The following is a 21,455-nucleotide window of genomic DNA, read 5'->3' as shown; positions in this document are numbered from 1 at the left end:
AGAAAGTGATTAACCAATTCTAGCTACACACAACTAAACTGAACTCTCGACTGAGCAAATGTCATCTAAATAGAGGCATGTGTATTATTGAAGCGGTATTAAGCCCAAAACCAAAAATGTAATATATTGCAGCTTACCAATCATTAGATATGGTGGCTGCATCAGTTTTCTTTTTTTGTCTTTTTTATCCTCTGTTTTCACCTGGTGATCTGGCCAGTAACATACCTCCTCTGTAGTAGTGAGACACTGCTTTGGAGGAATGCGCACAGGACACAGCAGACAGCAGCATTGTCAATCTGGGGAGGATGGGAGTGTTCAATGTATTAGCAGATTTGAATGCAATAACAAAGTAAAGTCAAACTCCAACTCACAATTTATAATCAGTTACAACAAACTGTTATTCTCCCTATTGGAATAAAGGTTTTACATGAATTAATGAAATCTGATCATTTGAATCACCCCTACCAGTGATGAATGGTCTCATTCATGTAAACAAATGCATTCTGCTGCTTTTGAGAAACAGCAGAGTGACTGGCTGAATCACCGGATGAAAATAGAAGAAAGAGAGCCTAAAAAAGGTAACTAATACAACCATCACATCTAATAATGGTCAGCAATGTAATAAATGTTTGGTTTTGGGTTTAATACTGCGTATAGGGCTCATTCTCACTAGAATGCAGTGCAAGAGCTCCACGTTCCCGCGCCACATTCCAATATGCGGCGGGGGTTAGTTAACATTAACGACACCCCGAATGCAGGTCACAAACGCATTGCATTTGTCTGCGCTGGCCCGCACCAAACCGTATGGTACAAAGTACAATGTTGCCGTGCTTTTAAAAAAAGTAGTGTATGCATTACTTTAATGCGGTGTGATTTCATCCCATTCAAATGATTGGGCTTGAAATCACACTGCATAGATCCGCATATAAATTGCACAGGAACGCACAGTGCAATCCTGTGCAATTCAGATCAGGGCATAGTGCAAACTGGCCCTAATCTTAGTGTGCTTTGTGCATTACTTCCAGATCTATGCAGTAATCTGTTGTAAAACTGTGCAGGAGCTTCCTGAAATACAGACTGCTCCCTGCTGCTCTCTCTCCTTGTGCAGATGACTGGTCTGGTCTCCGCCCCCTCTTGTAGTCAGTGGAGCAGCTGGGCCCCTCCCACTGCTCTGCTATTTGCACAGACTGTAAACAGCCCAGTGATGATACCACTGCTACGTTTCCAAGCTAATACCTGGGTTTGCAAAGGCACACAAAGTGGAATTCTATCATTTGTGGTTATTGAAGAGTATATTTATTTTAAAGCTTTTATGCTCGGAGTTTAACTTTAAGTGTTTTTGGAAATGCTGGCCTTTTCTCTATGAAGCTTTCTATCATGGTGTTTACAGCGTGATGCATATTTCAGAACTGTGGTTTGTATCTAGATGGTAACATTCAGAGACACATTCGTTTTCAAATAACTGAGCACAATACCTCTGCCCAGTGTTTCCATAGACACACATCTATATTTGTTCTTCCCTCTGCCATTGTCCCTAGTGTATGCAGTGCTACAAGATAACACGCTAAGCTTCACTGTAAGAATTTTTTTTTTTTGTCCCAGGTCTCTGTTTATCTGCCTGCTTTGTAACTCATCTAAATCATACATTTTTATAGCAAAGCGTGTTAACCCATGTTGGGACTATGGGGTGTATTTATAGATCTATTTTTATCATCTTTATTTCAGGACATTTATAACTGTAAGTTGTCATCTAAACTTTTATGGTCATTTTGCCAATTCAATGCAGCCCCCATATTTCTTGTATGGCTTGTTGTAAAAAAAAAAAGCCTACACTTCTTTATTATCAGTAATACACCAGATTAAAATGTGTTTCTAAAGGACTGGAAGCATTTTTGTTTCTGGCTGTTGATTTACGCGGTTTTGTAAAGTTATTCTGATGAATTCCTTTATGATGTGTTTTGTAGGATACATTTTCACCTGCATTGATAGCTTTGCGGTAACACACTGAGAGAATAATTGAGAGTATTTGTCAGGTTAAGAATTACAGATTGACTGAGCTATTTGAGAACTTTTCCCACCAGTAAATTAATTTTTCTTCTTCTTCAGCTTTCATAAATAATGCTGCCTCTAGCCGAATGAATAGACGTAATTGCTCATAGAAGCATCACATAAAAACCCAATTGTTTGATAGCATCCAAAGATTTAATTTCACCATCATTTTTGGCAATTTCGGGTAGAGCATACATGTGTCAAAAACAGCTCTGTGAGCGGTCTGTGCACATAGCTTTCATTAGTGTCATTTGTCAGAAAATCAAACTTGCAACACAAGTGTGGGAATCTGCTTGACTCGTGAATAGTGGGCAGATTAGAAGTGAAGGGGATGCTTGACCATATTTGTCCCCCAGCCTTCCTAGGAAAATAACTCTCACATTTTGCAGATCTAATCTGTTCTGGTGAGGACTCTTTTTAGAGGAGTTGATTAGGTTGATTTAGATGACAAGGCAGGAAATTTAGCTTATGTAACATGTCATTGGTAAGTGACTTTGATGTCATTACTTTTTTTTTTTTTTAGTTTTGTTTGACACATGCAAGGCTTTAATGCCTTGTTTGTTGATGGCTATGTTCTGGTTTTTAAGAAAGCTGCTAACGTCATCTGCTGGTTTTAGGGTTCATTGAATTCTGTAAGCAGCACCCCTGGAGTAGGAGGCACTAAAATGAAAACCACTAGGGACTCAAGGTACAATGTATCCACCACTGCTTTGTGGACCATACCCTTTTCAACAGCAAGTAATTGAACGTGGATTTTTTCCATGGAACCTTGGTTTGTGCGCAGTGAAGTGCTGACAAGGTGTTGAGAGTCTGCCATGAGATGGCCACTTTCTACTGCATTTATTATTATTATTATACAGTATTTATAAAGCGCCAATAGTTCGCTCAGCGCTGTACATTACAAAGGGGGACAGAACATGTGACAGAACAATACCAATACAATGCGATACATGAGGGGATCGAGGGCCCTGCTCTTTCGAGCTTACAATCTAGGAGATTTACATACATTTTCCTGATGTCCTTTTGCTAGTTTCAACAGAGGTCCTAGATTTGGTGCATACTAACGTGGTCAGGAACTGTGAACACTTCATGGGAATGTATAGGCCCATTCTTCATGGTCTGCATTTCTCAAAATCATTGATATGATCGGGACTAAAAACCAGAGGTCTCTCAAAGACGTTAACCCATATTAAAAAGGGGATCATAACAGCCTCATTGCAGGGAATTGTAACTTCTAATACTACACAACAATTTTTTTCCTGTCATCATTACACTTCTCATGCAGCTAATACATCCTTGTCCATTAATATATATAGTTTTAGGCCTCTGCATAGGAAAAGGTTTAATACTCTTAAAGTGGTTGTAAAGGCTCAAGCTTTTTAACTTCATGCATTCTATGCATGAAGATTTTAAAAAAAACCTGCGTGCAGCAGCCCCCCAATACTTACCTGAGCCCCATCGCATCCAGTTATGTGCACAAAAACAGTGGCTCTTTGGGGACTCTTCCTCCTCATTGGCTGAGACAACAGCGGGAGCCATTAGCTCCCGCTACTGTCAATCGCAGCCATTGAGCCAATGAGGAGAGAGCACTGGGCGAGTCCAAGCCATGATCTGTGTGTAAATGGGCTCAGGAGCGCGTGGCTTGCTATGGGAAAACTTGGCAGGAGGGAGGCGCCAGAAGCGCTGGCAGAGGATCGGAACTATTCTGTGAAAAACCACTGCACACAGCAGGTAAGTATGAAATATTTGTTGTTCAAAAAAAATCTGCCTTTAAAATTACTTTAAAGTGGTACCAAAGTCTTTTTTTTTTTTTTTTTTTTTTTTTTTTTAACAGCAGCACATTAGTATTGATTATTTTAGTCCAGTTCGGTAACCAATTCTTTCCTTAGCACATTTTGTAATTATACTGCTTCCTGTGCTCTACTTCCCCAAACTTACTGTTGAGGAGTGTGTACTCATAACATCATTATCATTCACAAGAATTCATTCATCCGGTTTGCAGGTCCCATCGCGTATGGCACCAGTGTGCAGGCGTGCCCCGCCATTGAGAAAATATACATAGTAGGCAGACCTCCTTGAGGTGTGCAATAGCAGATGAGTGCAAAATGACTGTGCAGCACTTATTTTCCTGAGTTAGCAATGTCCAGTTCTTATTCATTCCAATAAAGTTCTTATACAGTCTCACCTTGCCAGCTCAATGCCCAATGTCAACACGCACAGGCAGGCTGAGAGGACAACACATTGAAGACATGCCTCTGCTTCTTCTCCATGGGAAAGTGATTTACAGAGGCTCTGTGTGTTGTCCTTTCAGGCTGCCTGTGAGTGTTGTCACAGGCAGCATCCTCACATAGGGCTGCAGTCTTACCATGGGAGCATGTGCAAATGGGTGACTCCATAGAACCCTGCTAAGCAAAGAAGCTACCATTAAACACCAAGGTGGGGGTAGAGATATTGGGACCCGCAGTTTTATGTTTAAAAGCTATCATTTTGTTTCTTATAATATGAAACAGAAGCAGAAGAGATTGTTTTATATAATTTGAATTCTTTATTGTGCCTATCAAAGGTCAGCTTTTTTAGAGGGCTTTCTTAATTGGACAAAACAGGGAACGAAGTTGAATTTTTCAGGCTTATAAAATACTTCATAGGAATGTAATTGAAGGTCTTCAGGCTCCAGTGTGGAGTCTGATCTGGGACCTCCAATTGCTCTTACTAGTTTAGATGTTCCAAAAAATGGATCATTTGGCACTTTGTTTTTCATTTCAATGTAATCATATACCTGACTGCTAAGCTCCAAGCAAGCGGTCCAGTTCTTAACAAACACTATTGTGGGAAAATACAATAATGTTACAAGTAGAGGAAGATACACTTTCCATTTGTAGAGCTCAATATATACTCCATTGGAAGCTCCAAGCATTACTAACATTACTGCCCTCTCAAAGTTCAATGCAGTTTGGCAGCTACTAGCAAGGATATGCTCAAATGGAAGCCAAGTTCTTTCTTATAGAGATTCAGTCACGTGCTTTGAATGCATCTTGGCTAGACCCTGATTCCTTTGTGAAAATATCGTTTCAGAGCAAATTCACCCTAAAACATAAGTTTTGTGCCCTGAAGGGGTTTAATTAACTGTTGTTTCAGTAGTATAGAACGTCTTCCTTCAAATGATTGTTTGCAGATGGTTGAGTTGTCACAAAACTTTCAGTGTCCATGACCTAGAATTTTCCCACTCTCACTAATACCAATGTATGTTTTCTACACCTACTAAAATAAAAATATCAAAGCGCTCATTAGTTTATAACCAACAAGAAGGTTCATATGGGATGAGCCATCTTTTTCTGTAAGTGTGTAAAAGAAATTCTAAAATATGCACCCCTGGTAGCCAGCAAACTGGCTGGTTGATTATATGCTTTTAATAACAGCTAGTCCATTAGACACTGCAATGATAATTGTCGAATTGACTCTTATTTCGAGGCATGTGTCAGACTGAGGTGGCAGAAGAACAGTGCTTCTAGTTGATAACTTGTATTTTATCTGCTTACATTGGTTACTGCGTATTTTGATCAAAAGTAGATGTTTCATTGGGTTATCTATACATAGAGCCATGACCAGCACCCCCATTTCTTAACATCTTCATTATGTTTCCTCAGGACTTTCTAACTGATCTGGTGATGTCGGAGGTAGACAGGTGTGGTGACCACGATGTCCTAATCTTCAGGGAAAATACACTGGCTACAAAAGCCATTGAAGAATATTTGAAGTTAGTTGGGCAAAAATACCTGCATGACGCTCTTGGTAAGTTTTCTTCTTCAAATTTTGGCAAGAGTAATGTATATTTTCCTTTATTGCATTTTTTTCCTTTTTTAAGCTTCTCGTGTGCTTTTGGGAACATTATTGCTTTCTATAAAGAGAGTTCTCTTCTTGTGCTCTTCCATTTATATCTCGCTGAGCTTTTCAATATCTTTGTTTTCCTCCAGGGGAGTTTATCAAGGCTCTGTATGAGTCAGACGAAAACTGTGAGGTTGATCCCAGTAAATGTTCATCTAGCGAACTTGCCGAGCATCAGAGTAACTTAAAGATGTGCTGTGAGCTGGCTTTCTGTAAAATCATTAATTCTTACTGGTGAGTAAGACAGTCTTTGCTCTGCAGAATAAGTCATTTCACGGCTTTGTTACAAATAGGAGATATGTCTTGCCAAACCTGATGTATTGAAATTGTCTTAAGGGCAATCTATAGTGCTTTGTCAAGGATGGATGTAGATTGGCTAATTAAGGAAGATTCAGCAAATATTCTTTTGTATATTCCAGTAGTACTTCAAGTGGCTCTAAAGGCAGATGGGTTTTTTTTTGTTTTTTTGACTTTGTTACATTCTGAGCATTAAGACAAAAAAACCTTCTGCATGCAGCTCCTTCCCAACCCTCCTGAATACTTACCTGAGCCCAATATTGATCCAGCAATATGCACAAGAGCTGAAGCTCTCCCTCCTCACAGGACGTACAGACAGTAACAGGAGCCATTGGCTTCTGCTGCTGTCAATCACAGCCAGTGAGGAGAGAATGGGGGTGTGGGGCCCAGACATGCTCTGTGTGTCAATGGACACACACAGCCGGCTTGGGAGCGAGCACGCACAAGTGCCGTCTTAGCAAGCTGCTTATGAGGGCACTCAGAAGGGGGGAGGGGCCATAAGCACCAGTGGGGGAACCTCAAAAGAGGAGGATTGGGGCTGTCCTTTGCAAAGCAGAGCAGGTAAGAATGACATGTTTGGTATTAAAAAAAAAACAAAATAGCCTTTAGAATCACTTTAACAAACACAAATTACATTGCTTCATTATTGGTACATTAAAATCACTTTACATAACTAACAGAAAATCATTTCAGTCTACAATTATTTGAAATTTATAATAATTTATATATACAATTTTATATAGAAATTTTGCATACAAGGCAATTGCGGTCTATAGGATATTTGGTAAAAGTATGCTACAATTGTGAAAGTTGTAATAAACAATCAAATTGTGTTCCTGACATTCATTCATTTAAAGCAGAACACCTGGCAAACAGGTAAAGCACAGATGATATGTGCACACACGCACACGTAAAGGAACACTTTTTAATCAGAGTATAGCATCAAGTCAATTAAACTCCTGGGATATTGATCTGGTCAGTTAAGTAGCAGAGGGGGTTTTTAATCCGTTTCAGCTGCTTTGGTGTTAACGAAATTAACAACAGGTGCACTAGATGGGCAACAATGAGATGAACCCCAACCAGGGGCGGACTGACAACTCATGGGGCCCCCAGGCAATAGGGGCTTGTGGGACCCCTGTGTCCTTGCCCACACTCAAAGCACACCCAAAAAAGCCTGTAAAAGGTACCAGGGCATTTCATGGGGGCCCCCTACTGACTCTGGGCCCTCGGGCAGTGCCCGAGGGCCCGAATGGTCAGTCCGCCCCTGCCTCCAACACAGGAATGTTTTTACAGGTGGAGGCCACTGACATTTTTTTCCCTACTCATCTTTTCTGACTGTTTTTCACTAGTTTTGCATTTGGCTAGGGTCAGTGTCACTAATAGTAGTATGGACCCTACAGAGGTTGCACAGCCAGTCCAACTCCTCCAGGATGGCACATCAATACGTGCTCTTGCCAGAAGAAATTCTGTTCACAGATGCTTTCCATCCAATCTGACAGAGCTTGAGCTATTTTGGAGGGTTATAACTCCTGTCAGTTTATTTTTTTTTTTGCTATTTGTGTTCCAATGGGGGGATTTACCTTCACTTCCTGAGCCATAGCCAAAACAAGAAGTGAGCTAAAATCCCTGGAAATTAAGTGAATCCCTTGGAAACCCCTAGGTCACCAGAACTAATGTCACCATTGGAACCTCTATTATCTTTCTGGGGGCAATCCAAAATTTTGGATTTTCTTTTACTTTCACTTTAAAAAGAAAAAAAAAAAAAGGATTTTCCTTTAGCTATACTTTAAACCACAAAGCGTTTGATTTTTTTTTTCTTTTTGTACTGAGAAACAACCCAATTGAGAAATGACAATAGATTTTCCTTTTGTGACTTGTATATTGGGGGGGGTTTGGGTTTCTAACGTGCAGTAGAAACAGTTCTCTTTAGAATACAGAGTAACAGCTCCACGGCAGCTGAAGTAGCACAGATTGATTGTAAGGAACATAACGGACTGCTGGAAGAAATGTTGGTTTGACAGTTTGCCAGGCCAAGTCACATTGTCATAGTACCATATTATGATGGTGTCAATGTTTTTTATGTCAGCCTGAATGTGATCTTTGTTTTTACCACACAATGACCTGATCTGTTTTCGGCACACAAAGCCCCCTTGTATGAAACGTTTACTTCTCCAATTCTCAATATGAGTGCCATGCAAATGCATCCCCGACATGCAATGTTTTGATAAACAGTATAATTTAAAAGAAAACATGTTAAATGTGAGCAAAAGTATTTTTTTTTTCATATAATTGGCAGCAGGAACATACATTTTGGTTTGACTACTGAACAAAATAAACTGTATTAGTAACAGTACTAAATACAGAATGATAACTAGAGATAAATATGGGTTGAAGATGAGAAGGGTGAATATTAGACTGATTTGTTAATTAGTGAGTAATCAACATCAGCTCAGAGGTAAGGTTCTTGTCTGGAAATTCAATGTGGCATTTTTTATACTTCTAGAAATCCATACCTTAAAAGATATTCTGGTAGGAGTATTTTCTGTAGTAATATAGCTAAATATTTGTAATGAGCAGTATAGAGACTCTGAAGGGAAATTTACCAAGATAGGAGCAACCAAAATCTAGAGCAACTGTGCATGGCAACCAATCAGCTTCTAGCTTTTATTTTCAAAGTTTAAAAGAGAATTTTTAAATCAACATTTAGCGTGTTAAGTCATTGACGCATTTCACGATCTGAAATCGCATTGATGACTTTAACGTGCTAAATGTTGATTACATATACAGTATCTGGAATATAGTATGATATTTTAACGACATGAAAGGGTTTTTTTAATGAGTAATTAAAACGTGTTTTTATTTGTACCTTGTATTCCTTCCTTGGGGTACGTTTTAATGTCCCATTTCTTTCGTCACCCTATGATGGGCTAAATGCACATGGAAGTATTTGTTTTAAAAAAAAAAAAAAACATGGCCTTTGACATAAGGGCCTATTTCCAAAACTGCTTCTCTATTTTTAATTGTGATTAAGTACAGGGGCACTATGAGAATCACCCAAATGATATTCCACTTATTGGTTGAGTGCAGTAAGATCAGTCATCTTCTTCTTAGAGGCTTCTTAGAGAGGCTGTAATGATCTCCCAGCCTCAGTCCCTAGGTCCATTCTGGCCTAACTTGGAGTTTTGGGTGCTCCCTCTCACTTTTGGGTTTTTACTTTCTACCTGTACAATGGCTTTCTGCTGGTGTACATGCCACGGAATTCAGCACAGAAATATCCTCACTGGAGTTCAATGGTAAAATTGTTCCACCCTCCAGTATCCACCAAAAACATAAATATCCATTTTGCGTTAAGAGTTTTATATCTGTATAGTAGCAGGGCATATAATTGATTCACCCCTCACAAAACATGTCAATATTCGCCATGCAGTAGAGTTGTATAGCTGGACAGTAGCAGGGCCTGTAACTGACCTCTCTTTGCATTTTGTTAGTGTTTTCCCCCGGGAGTTGAAGGAGGTGTTTGCTTCTTGGAAACAGCAGTGTATTAACCGGGGGAAGCAGGATATCAGTGAGAGACTGATCAGTGCCTCCCTCTTCCTCCGATTCCTGTGTCCATCGATCATGTCTCCGAGTCTCTTTGGCCTCATGCAAGAATACCCTGATGATCGCACCTCCAGAACTCTGACTTTAATTGCAAAGGTTATCCAGAATCTGGCCAACTTTGCTAAGTAAGTGGTTATAATGATACTTTATTAAGCTTTTGCTAATCGATATTATTGACCTTTAGTGAGCATCTGTAAATACAGAATCCATTTCTAAATATGTTGTGGAAATAATTATGCATAGCTACCTACATATGTGAAAGGTTGAGACATATTTTAAAGAGCATCTCCAGGCAACCGTACCCATCAGTGAAGTGATCATTCTGTTGGAAAAAAAAATTGTAGCATGGTAAAGTGAGAAAATCTACTGTATGAATAACATAAATTGATTCTGTGCAGCAGGTTCACTTTAATGTATCCCTCCCCAACAGACTATACTTCTCTCCCTTTCACTCCACCATTGTATTGTCGGCTCCCAGGTGCAAAGGTAAATCCCATGTAAACTGTGAGTCACTGGAGTTGTAACTTATACACTCTACATGTGACCATGCTGATTGTTCCCATGCTCTCACATGCAGCAATTTGCATGTTCCTTTATACCTGGAAGTACCAGGTCATTCCTACTTTTTCCGGTGCTGAAAGGAGAGGCAAGAAATCAAAGGAAAAGTAATTCTTTTCCGGGGAATAGCACTAGATTAAAGCAAAGCTTTTGCTATGACATGGTTGGACAAAGCACTTTTTTTTTGTTCTGTATATATCCCTTGGGACTAGAACTGGTCATCTTTTCATTCTTCTGGGCCCGACTGCAAACTCAGGTCATATTATTCCATTCCCTGAACCCATGATCCAGTGTGGGTGAGGCTTCAGTGGATTCTGAGAGTGGGTAAACCATTGAACACACTGATCTGCATTTCACAAACTCTGTTTCATGGACATTCAGAACATGAAGACACACCAAGTTATAGGGATTCAACTGGCAGGACAGCCAGCTAGACAAAATAAAAGTCAGCGCCACTTAAAAGTCCAGCATCATCATTGTACTGGGACAATACAATCCAGTGTTTGCCCGCTTTGTCATTGGATATCATGTGGCATCATTAATGGATTTTACAAATGTATCTCCTTTATGTAATTACTTATGATTATTGTGTCCTTTGATGCAGATTTGGTAATAAGGAAGAATACATGGCCTTCATGAATGACTTTTTGGAGCACGAGTGGGGAGGAATGAAACGCTTCCTGCAAGAAATCTCCAATCCAGACACTATCTCTAACACTCCAGGCTTTGAAGGCTACATTGACCTTGGCCGGGAACTTTCTGTGCTACATTGTCTCCTATGGGAAGTGGTGTCGCAGTTAGATAAGGTAACACATTCCAAAGACTATTCCAATTCTAGGCTCCTTTTTAATGAAAAATCTGGACTATTATAAAATAGCTTTGGAGATCATAAAAGCATGTTAGTGAGATTTTTATCTCTTCGGCACAAAATTAATGACCAGAGGTGACTTGGCAGCCATGATTCATACCAGACACAGTTATATATGAACAGTCTGACAACTTACTGTAGTATTAGATTTCCTAGACCCAAAAGTGATATTTCATTTGAGTCATTCAAGTTGAATTATATTCTGGCTTCTTACAAATGGCAGAGACAAAGTTGTGCATAACTGCTTCAGTCACAGAAGCCTTTTGCTTGAGAAATACCTGAACGGTCCCTTCTGAAAATGCTAGTTGCCTGGTTACCCTTGCCTGATCTTTTGGCTTCGGTCCTTTGATGTGCTTGTTCTGGGCCAGGCAATAGCTTACAGAAACCAGAGGCAGCCAGACAGAAGCATTTTCAGGAGGCCGCAAATGACAGCTCTCTTGTCTCATAATATGTTTGATTTAAAAAAGCCCAATAATAATAGTAAGCTTCTCTGTCTGTGACATAATAATGTTAACAAATACAAAAAGTATCGCCATCGATAAAACCTTGTGTAATATGCTGCAGAAAAATAGAACTATTGATGTTTTAGTGTGCTATCTGAAGCCATCAATGATTTAGAGCAGCGTTTTTTAACCTTTTTTCAGCCAAGGCAGCAACAACCAAACACATAGGACACCAACGTCAGAGGTCATTTCTTTTTCCAGAGCAAATACAATTTGGCACACTGATACTGACTAGTATGCCAATGTTTCTCCTCTTCCTCAATTTCTCTCACTCAGCTAATGTGACCCCAGTGCTGATAGAGAGGGGCAGGGTAGGAGCAAACAAGGATACTGTGCACAGGCCCGATGTCCTCCTAATCAACCAATGGCATCATTGGTTGTCAGGACACTGGCAGCTAGAAGGTTGTAATGGTGCACAATGAAAACCTGTGACTTTTTGTAACTAAAAGGCAGGCTTGATCCACCTACTGGCTTGTATACAATTTTGGGCTATTTTCAGGCATTTTGTCAGGGCACCCCTGAAGAAACCTGAAGGGACCCTGGTTGAAAAAGTAGAAACATTATTTGCTGTTTCCACTTTTCAGAGATGTTGACATTTACTTAAAATATAAAACAGCAGTTACGTACACTGCTAGTAACCTACATCTCCCATGATGCATTTTAACTCCTCATACACACTGGGCATTTGAGTTTCTCCTCTGAACGCCTTTTTTCCTGCAAGGAGTAAAGCAGCTTGAACATACCTAAAGCCACATATTGCTCATGCATTTAGGTGCGTCTAGCATTTATGAATTCCATTGGCATTTATGAATTCCATTGGCCAGAATATTCATTTATTCTAGCCATTGTAATGAATGCATGCTCAAGCGCTAAATGCACTTAGCTTTTAGGTGCGTTTACCTGCATTTATGCGCTTTAAGTGTTTTTTCTGCCCAAAAGCTCCTCTCCTAAACACTCTGGTGCTGATTTTTTTTTTTCAGCTTGTAAACTCTGCTCCTCTAGTAACTAATGCATAGACACATAGGCTTAAGTAGAGGTACTTTTACATGCTAAAAAAAAGAAAACAAAAAATGCTGAACACCTGTAAAAGCAGCTTTTTTTTTTTTTTTTTTTTTTTTAAGCCCTGTGTGCATGTGCTCTATGTCATTGGCAAAGCTGCTGGTAGAACAGCATAAGGGATTTTGTGCAGTGGATCTGTATTCCTGGCTGTAGATGAACATTTCCTGAATGCTGCATTTTTATGGGAAGCTGGGGTTTTATTTTGAGGTAGATAAATCCACCTTTAAGCACTATGTCCTCATTGAGCCGTGTCCGTGACTGAGTGATATAAATGGCAGAGCGTGTACTGCAGTATTTTTCAGGAGAAAGCTTTAGTGCTTTTTATTTATTCCAAAGACACCGTCATAGAATCATGGAAAGCATACAAGGCTGCAAAATCGGCGGAATTTCAAGCCATGAGTGGCAATGTCAATATCACTGGGTTTGACAAATTACGACTTCACAATCAAAAGAGCTGGGTGGAAAATTGTTGGGCAAACAATAACTGCATCCTTTCAGATGTAGTCCCTGTTTGGGTATCCTGATAGCCACAGAAACCACGAGATTCCACTAACCAACAGGTGAGGTTCCTCCATCCACACTACTGATTTCACTTGACGCACATTAATTTCAGTAAGAAAACTGACAAAAATTGAAGATTAGTCAAAGATGTTTAGTATTCAATTCAGTGCAATCCACCTCTGCTGTCTTCAATCCTAAGAATTTATTTTTTTATTAATAAGACTTAGGTGTTTTTCCTACTTGGGTAAAACCTTTTCTCTGGTGCTGGCTTCAAACCTGTGTTGCAGTACTACACATTGAAATGAATGACTTCCTAGTGCATGGATACAATAGCTGCCAATGCATCTGTGCTATACAGCACAGTACTGTGTCAGTGGCCTTTTGTTGGTTTCAAATGGATTTTGCTTTCCCCTTCAGGTCTATAGAAATGTAAAACCACTTGAAGAAATTCAAATGTAGGTCAGAAGGAGGTCAGCTGTAGGTCAAAAAATTAACCTGTCAAATATATGTCAATGAATTCTGCCAATGTCAATGAATTCTGTCAATGAAGCCTGTAAAACTGATGCCATTGTGGATTCCATGAACGTTGCATTGGGTTGTGTTACAGGGACATAATCCCAATGCAGTCAGGCAATTTTTCTGCATGTGAGTTTACTGAAATGTATTCTGCTTTAGTCATTTTGGGGGGGGTTTGTTACATAGTAGCATGAACGTTTTCACATTTAGAAGAATACTTTGTGCCACTAATAAGTACTGCTGATTGATTAAATAGTAAACTAGGGAGTGAATGAAGCACATGCTGTGTGTGCGTTTTTTTTTGTTTTAACCACTTGCCCTCCAGTGTATTTACCCCCCTTCCTGACCAGGACATTTTTTTATGATAAGGCGCTGCGTTACTTTAACTGACAATTGCGCAGTCATGCAACGCTGTACATAAATTAAATTTATGGCATTGTTTTCTCACAAATAGAGCTTTCTTTTGGTTGTATTTGATCACCTTCTGAGTTTTTTATTTTTTGCGCTATAAACAAAAAAATGTCAACAATTTTGAAAAAAAAAAACCCAATATTTTTGACTTTTTTCTATAAAACCTACCCAATAAAATTTTTTTTTTTAATTTAATTTCTTCATAAATTTAAGCCAAAATGTATCCTGCTATGTCTTTGCTAAAAATAAATCCCAATACATGTAAATTAATTGGTTTATGTGGAAGGTATGGCATCTGCAAATGGCGGTATATACTGGAATTTTTATTTTTATTTTTTTTACACTAGTAATGGCAGCAATCAGCGACTTACAGCGGGACTGCAGTAGGTATTCTGACACTGGGAACTGACTAACTGCCACGAACATCCTCAGTGACACTAATACAATGATCAGTGCTAATAAAAAGCACTGACACTGTACTAATGGCACTGGGCAGGAAGGGGTTAACATCTGGGGCAATCAAAGGGTTAACTGTGGGCTGTGTGTGTTTTTACTGTGTGCTGTGTTTTACTAGGAAGACATGCTGTTTTGTATCTTTCTGCTGTGCAGAGAGATACAAAACAGCATGTCTATGCTGACAGGAGAGAGACCTGTGTTGTTTACACACAGGTCTCTACCCCGTCAGCTTTACCCGACAATCGCTGACTGCTGGCCGGAACCTGGTGATTGAAATCCCTAGCCGCCAATAGTGGAGCAGGTAGGGTGACGCGCATGCCCCCTACCCGTAAATGCAAATCACGTGTATATATACATGATTTTGCGCAGCCCTGCCGTCCTGTAGCAGTACTTCTGCTATAGGACGGCAGGAAAGTAGTTAAGATCATATCCACTGCAGAGGGGGGTGAAAGTAAATCGTATCCTGGAGTTTGCTGGACTGGTCAGCGGTCCAAGGGTTCTCGATGACTCCTTAGCCAGTAGTTTGTTGAGTGGAGTGGGGGGGATTTATTTGCTGCAAGTAAACACTATAGTGAAAATTGCTTTGTAGAAACTGCTGGTTTAAGTAGAAAAGACAGTAGCCCAGTTAGCTTTTCAATAGCACATGCTTTTAGAAGGATCCTGTTGAACTGACAAGATGCCCAAAGGGACCCTTTTGGAGAGGAAACATTTCCTGTATAATATATTTAATAAACATATAGTTAGAACTGAATTTGGCCATACACTGGTCAAAATTCAGCAGGGACCAGACAAATTTCAGTGTGTGTCCATCTCCGCCTGACAGAAGTCGGTCATTTTATCAACTTCTGGTACAGGGACATGTTGGAAAATTTTTCTTGGACAAATAACTTCAGCCACTGAATTGTGATTTCTGACAGCTGCGGGTCCCACTGTCCGTATACAATGTCCCAGCAAGGGAGATTCTGACATCCACCTTGTTTGTGGATGGGGGACATGTTTTTTGTTTTTTTTTCTCCATTGAGCTAGTATGGCCAGCTTAACGAACAAGCTTCAAGGGAAGAAGCTTGTAGATAAATTAAAAAGTTGGTAGCTTGGAATGCTGCTTTTAAATAGAAATTTTTTTCAGAGGAACCTCAGCATTACATTATACCCATCCCCCACACGCGATGAAAGCAGTCATATCTAGGGTTTTATTAAGTGATTATGTAGCTCTAGGCTTGCGTGAACATTCTTTGTTACAGAACCCACCTATTTGTCACCAACCATGTGTCCATGACCCCAACGATTAAAAGAAGGTTAAACTTTTCAATGTTCTTTATCATTTGAAATGGTGAATTTCACAGTAGTAATGTCACTTACTCCTCAGGAGCAGACTTGCCTTCCAGGGAATAAGCACCCTGGGCAGAGACACTCATGTAGGTCAGCAAAGCCCGCTACTGTGGACTGAACTGTTTATAGGCAATTGGTACAATTAACAATCATTTCACCGTAATACTAAAAGCTGTTAAAAAAATATATATATATATATATGAATTTACACCATATGCTGTGTATTGACCAGATTCTTTTCCTTAGCAAACGTTGGTAAGTTGATTGTTAAAGTGGGCCATACTGGGTTTTCCAACAATTGATCTATTTTTGTTGTGTTTTCTGATATGTGGTACTGTCGCTAGCTGTGTTGTGGTGTCTGGAACCCCCTCATTATCTCATTGGTTGATGTGTCCTTTTCTGATCACCTTGTTTTACATAAAGTCCACACATGTCCTGCCTTCATAGATCACGGGCAACGGTGTCTCTAACAGACCAAAAAAAGAACACCTGGCTGATTCCTTGGATCCCTGTTTCTTCCAGTAACTCTGATCACCTTTCTGTCCTCCCTCCTTTGTCTAAAATGTGCGCATGCTGCCATGTTTAACCTTTAACCCATGTAATGTCTGGATGCAAACACAATCCTTTTCCTTCTTCTTTTTTGCGTTTTGTTGTAGTACGTAGCTTTGCATGTCTGTTTTCAGTTGGAATGGCATAGTTTTAGTTACGTTAAGCATGAATTAATTTCTTTCTGGTTTTGAGCAATCCTAATTTCTTCTCTATTTCCTTTTCTCCCCTTCCCCCTTTTCCTACCCCGATGCCTGGCTGCACCCCGTCTTCCTCCATCCGTCACATCGTGGTTGATAATTCGGCTCTACGCTCATGCCTCATGCGCTCACACACTCATATGAAAAAAAAAAAAAAAAACACCTGCCCTCCGAACCCCACTTGGCCTTCCCCATCACTTTGGCGGATGTTTCCACGCATATTATCCAATCAGGGTGAAAATTCCTTCCTACAGGCCACCGTGGAAAAACTGGGACCATTGCCGCGCATCCTTGCTGACATCACCAAATCTCTGACCAATCCCACTCCCATCCAGCAGCAGCTGCGACGGTTCAGTGAGCATAGCTCCAGTCCAAATGTAAGTGGAAGCCTCTCTTCCGGACTTCAGAAGATTTTTGAGGATCCTGCTGACAAGTAAGTATAATTCATTTTTTATTTGTAGTATGATCAGACTGAATAACTGATTTTTCAAAATCCTACTTGTAGGTTTCTGTTTTATTGATCTCCAGCCTGGCCTGTTGGATAAATAGTTTTCTTTGTGTGCACAAATTTCTGCAAACCAGGGCTCAGTTTAGCATTTGGCAAAGACGGCCTGTGCCTTTAGGTAGCCAGGACATAGAGGCATCTTTTTCCTGTGTGGTTATTGACCACATTGTTTTCCCATCATCAACAGAGATACAATGTTGTAAATCGCATATATATATATATGTATATTATATATATATATATATTTTTTTTAATATTCTAAGCCAGGAACGTTCCAGTAAAGCAAGAAAGTATTCTATGTAAAATAGGGCAACCTAGGCAAGGTGTTTTGCTTTGGACAGTACCAGTTGTACTTATGGTGACTGCACTGATGAAAAAGCCCATTTTTACATGCTCAATAACTGAAGTAGAAAATTACACACAAGTGGATGAGCAATAACGTATCAGATGGCTCCATTGAAGAAAATGCAGTCCTTCAGATAATTGAGGTTTTAAAAGCAAACAACTCAAATACAGAATTGATTTCTGGTTGAGGAATACGATTCTAAGCAAAATACAGATTTACATGTATATGTTAGCAACTTTTGGTTATTAACCCTATCATAGCCAAGAGTCTGCAACGCCTAGGTGCCCAGGCTTGAATGTATCAGCCCTAACGTACCGTTTTTTGGGGGGGTTTTTTTGCTACATAGTTTTAATTTAAAAAAAAAAAACACTTTTTTTTTCCTGACAAATGCAGATGTGAAGAAAATAAAAATGTTTATTTTTTTCTTTACACTTTTTTTATTGTATTTAAAAAATAAATTTGTACTCAAAAGTATTATTATTAGCAAACTGAAGCACACCGCCATTTTCAGTCTGCTGTGTCATCTGCAGGCTGAAGGTATATTTTGTGAGTGGAGTCTCCAGCTTGTATGTGATGGCTATGTCATAGCTGACAATAGTGATCACGTGAAGAGAACCACTGTAATTCCCAAATGTTAAAGAAGACCAGAGCTGTCGGTGACAGCTGAACGTAACCAGTAGCAGCTGCTCACAGTTTCATGGATTAATGTTCCTTCAGCACAGGGTATTGTGCAAAGCAACACCACTCATCAGATTACAATCAGGAAAGAGTTGAAAGTCCTTCAGACCTTTTATTAAGAAATAAAAATGCTATGGAAGAACCTTTTTTGAATTCCAGGTTGTTCATGAATACATTAAGTAATTAGGACACAATTTATTTACCAGTGCAAATATCAGGTACGGAATATAACCTGTAGATTTTCCTTTGAATATCCCTCTTTTACCGAAGGCAAGAAGTCTGTTTTGCATGCACCTATAAAAGTCAGTTGCTGTGCAGTCACCAGCAATAGAAAAGTAATCCTACAGATTTCTAGGCACCGATCTGTGAAATGCTGGAATTTTTAAACCTATTATGTTTAAAAAAATAAAAAAGCAAACTTTTATAAATTCAAGGCCCTCATAAATTCTTCTTAAAGTGTTACTAAACCCACAACAGTAAAAATCAGTCTGTATATGCAGTAAAGCATGCTTGTTATACTCACGGTGGAACCTAAGGGGTTAATTCTCCACATTGTGTAACAAGTATTTTTTATCCTCTTCTCTGATCTTCCCCTTCTTCTATTGTCCCCTCAATATCTTTTGATAGAACAGAGATTTGGAGTCACTCTACACATGCTCAGTTTGATGTGTATTGCTAGAAAGGTTTTTTTTTTTTTTTTTCCTTTGGAGAGTGCATGTGATCAGCACAGGGCCAATCAGCACTGTCCAAACTGAGGGTCAGGGTCCTGCAGCCTCTTAGGGGATAATGAAAACGCCTCCTGCATGCTATCACCAGTGCTCTGCTGGACACTGATATAAGTCACAAGACTGCTCCAACTGCTGATCAGAAAAGGTATTTCGTAGTTTATATTTACAGAAAGAATTGCATCTCCATATTCTGTGTACTGTGGGAGGCTAGATATAGTGACTGCAGGGTCCTGGGTTTATTAACACTTTAAGATAAAGATGTAGATTTTCCTTCTGCCCTTTTTGTAGCTTATCAAAGTGACCATGCATATCTTTTTTTTTTTATCTTGTAGTGACCTTCTTAAGCTGAAGTCTCCAACCATTGAAACCCAAGACTACTTCAGGGGGAAGACGTTACTGCTTGTCCAACAGGCCTCTACCCAAAGCATGTCTTACTCAGATAAAGATGAAAGAGAAAATGTGCTTCCTAATGGACGTAGTGTTTCCTTGATGGACCTGCAAGACTCTACTGTGAATCACAGTGAGCGTTCCTCTGTCGTTCAGGAGCCACCTTTGCGTTTAACTGGCAGCCAGTTGTCTATTGCACACATAGCCACCATAAAGCAACTGCGAGACAGCCAGAGCACACCACAGAGTGCTCCTCAGGTCAGGAGACCCTTACACCCAGCTTTGAGTCAGCAGAACAGCTTGCAGCCACTGTCTTTCCAAAACCCTGTTTACCATCTCAATAACCCCCCACCCACCATGCCCAAGGCTTCAGTGGACTCAAGCCTTGAAAACCTAAGCACTGCCAGCTCACGGAGCCAGAGCAACAGCGAAGAGTTTATCCTTAGTGGACCCAGCAATAGCAGCATGGAAGACTTCACTAAAAGGAGTACACAAAGTGAGGACTTCAGCAGGCGGCACACTATGCCTGAAAGGCCCATTCCTATAGCACTGCCACGTCAGAATAGCACGGGGCAAGCCCAGATCCGGAAGACTGACCAAGCAGCTCTGGGGGCTCGAGCCAAGGCCCCCCAGTCTTTGCCACACAGTGCCTCTATACGTAGCACGGGCAGCATGTCTGGTATTTCTGCCACACTGCTAGCGGAGCCTGTTCAGAATGGGAACCGGTCCAGACAACAATCAACCTCTTCCCGTGAGAGTCCTGTTCCAAAGCTCCGAGCCGTTCATCGCCAGCAAACACAGCAGGTGAGCAGTCTTGTATTGTGTTCCAGCAAAAAAAAGCTGGACTGTAAGGATTGTCATATGAAAATGTTAAACGAAGTGTGAGATGGAGACATGTGTTCCTAAATACTTCATTTAACCTTTATTGCTGCCCTTGGCATGCTTGTCTTTAAATCTTAAATCATTATTAACTAAAGAAGTCATGATCTGAAAAAAATGATTCATTGAAATCTGTTTTTTCTTGAATTCTGCAGTATAGTTTCTACTTTTCCCATTTATAATGCTGATGATTCTGTCTCTTCCACCTCCATACAGAATATTCTGAATCCATCTCCTTCCCTTCTGTTTTATGTAATAATACTGAACCTGTCCCTGTAAAGAATGCTGCATAGTGTCTCCTCCCTATTCTCTGTGCAGGATGCTAGGAATCCATTTCCTCCCTACAGAACACTGCTGCTGGGATCTGTCTTTCTTTTCCACTTCATATGTTTATTACAGTCAGTGAGGTTGCTGTTTGCGTAGGTGATCAGTTTCATAAATCTTGAATTCTTCTATTTTTATTGGTTTAACATTTAGGAACTCATTGTTTACAAGAGTAATTATCCTATTAAACCTAGGGAATGAAGAAGGTCTAAAAATATGTTGTACACATAGTCACTATTTATTGCTGCCTAAGTTATGCTTTCAATATTTACTGCACCCGTCACTTCCTATGTACTTCATGATACTAGAATAGGAGTTTGCATTCATCTTATATTTCTAAGGTGATCCAGTATTTTGATTTGCTAGAAACATGAACACAAGTATCCTGACAGACATTTGGTCATAAAAATATATGAAATTCCGATGTGATTGCAAATGTTCATTCAGAATTAGCTTGGATTGTGACGATCTGTTTATGCATTGGCGCCCTCTAGAGCATTTTCTAGAGGTAATACCGAGAAACGTTTATTTAGACTTCTAGATCTTAGTTGCCACATTTTATTATCTATTTACCTATTTCAGGTACTTATATAGCGCCATCAATTTATGCAGGACTTTACATATATATGGTACATTCACATCAGTCCCTAACCCTCAAGGGGTGTACAATCTAAAGTCCCTAACTTACATTCATACATACACATACTAGGAGCCAATTTAGACAGGATCCAATTTACCTAACAGCATGTCTTTGAAGTGTGAAAGGAAACTGGAATACCCAGAGGAAACCCGCACAGGGAGAACATGCAAACTCCAGGCAGGAGGTGCCGTGG

The 21,455-nt window shown here is 39.9% G+C and overlaps 1 protein-coding gene across 8 annotated transcripts in view; it reads left to right on the top strand.

Annotated features, from left to right (window-relative positions):
• RASAL2 (RAS protein activator like 2) overlaps positions 1-21,455 on the top strand; it is a 451,415-nt gene that overhangs the window by 413,177 nt on the left and 16,783 nt on the right. For 6 of the 8 annotated variants that reach the window (XM_089676317.1, XM_089676315.1, XM_089676321.1 and 3 more), the window contains 6 exons: positions 5,694-5,838; positions 6,021-6,165; positions 9,717-9,953; positions 10,991-11,192; positions 17,009-17,208; positions 19,365-20,223. In XM_089676317.1, the coding sequence (XP_089532443.1) occupies positions 5,694-5,838; positions 6,021-6,165; positions 9,717-9,953; positions 10,991-11,192; positions 17,009-17,208; positions 19,365-20,223 (1,788 nt within the window). The remainder of the gene's footprint in view (positions 1-5,693; positions 5,839-6,020; positions 6,166-9,716; positions 9,954-10,990; positions 11,193-17,008; positions 17,209-19,364; positions 20,224-21,455) is intronic. The other 2 variants (XM_089676316.1, XM_089676318.1) reach the window with 1 other exon arrangement.

Source organism: Staurois parvus, unplaced genomic scaffold, assembly GCF_062004578.1.
Source record: "Staurois parvus isolate SC_StPar_1 unplaced genomic scaffold, SC_StPar_1.0 ptg000166l, whole genome shotgun sequence".
NCBI classification, from domain to species: Eukaryota; Metazoa; Chordata; class Amphibia; order Anura; family Ranidae; genus Staurois; species Staurois parvus.
The sequence above is the reverse complement of the archived record's forward strand: the minus strand, read 5'-3'. Positions and strand labels throughout refer to the sequence as shown.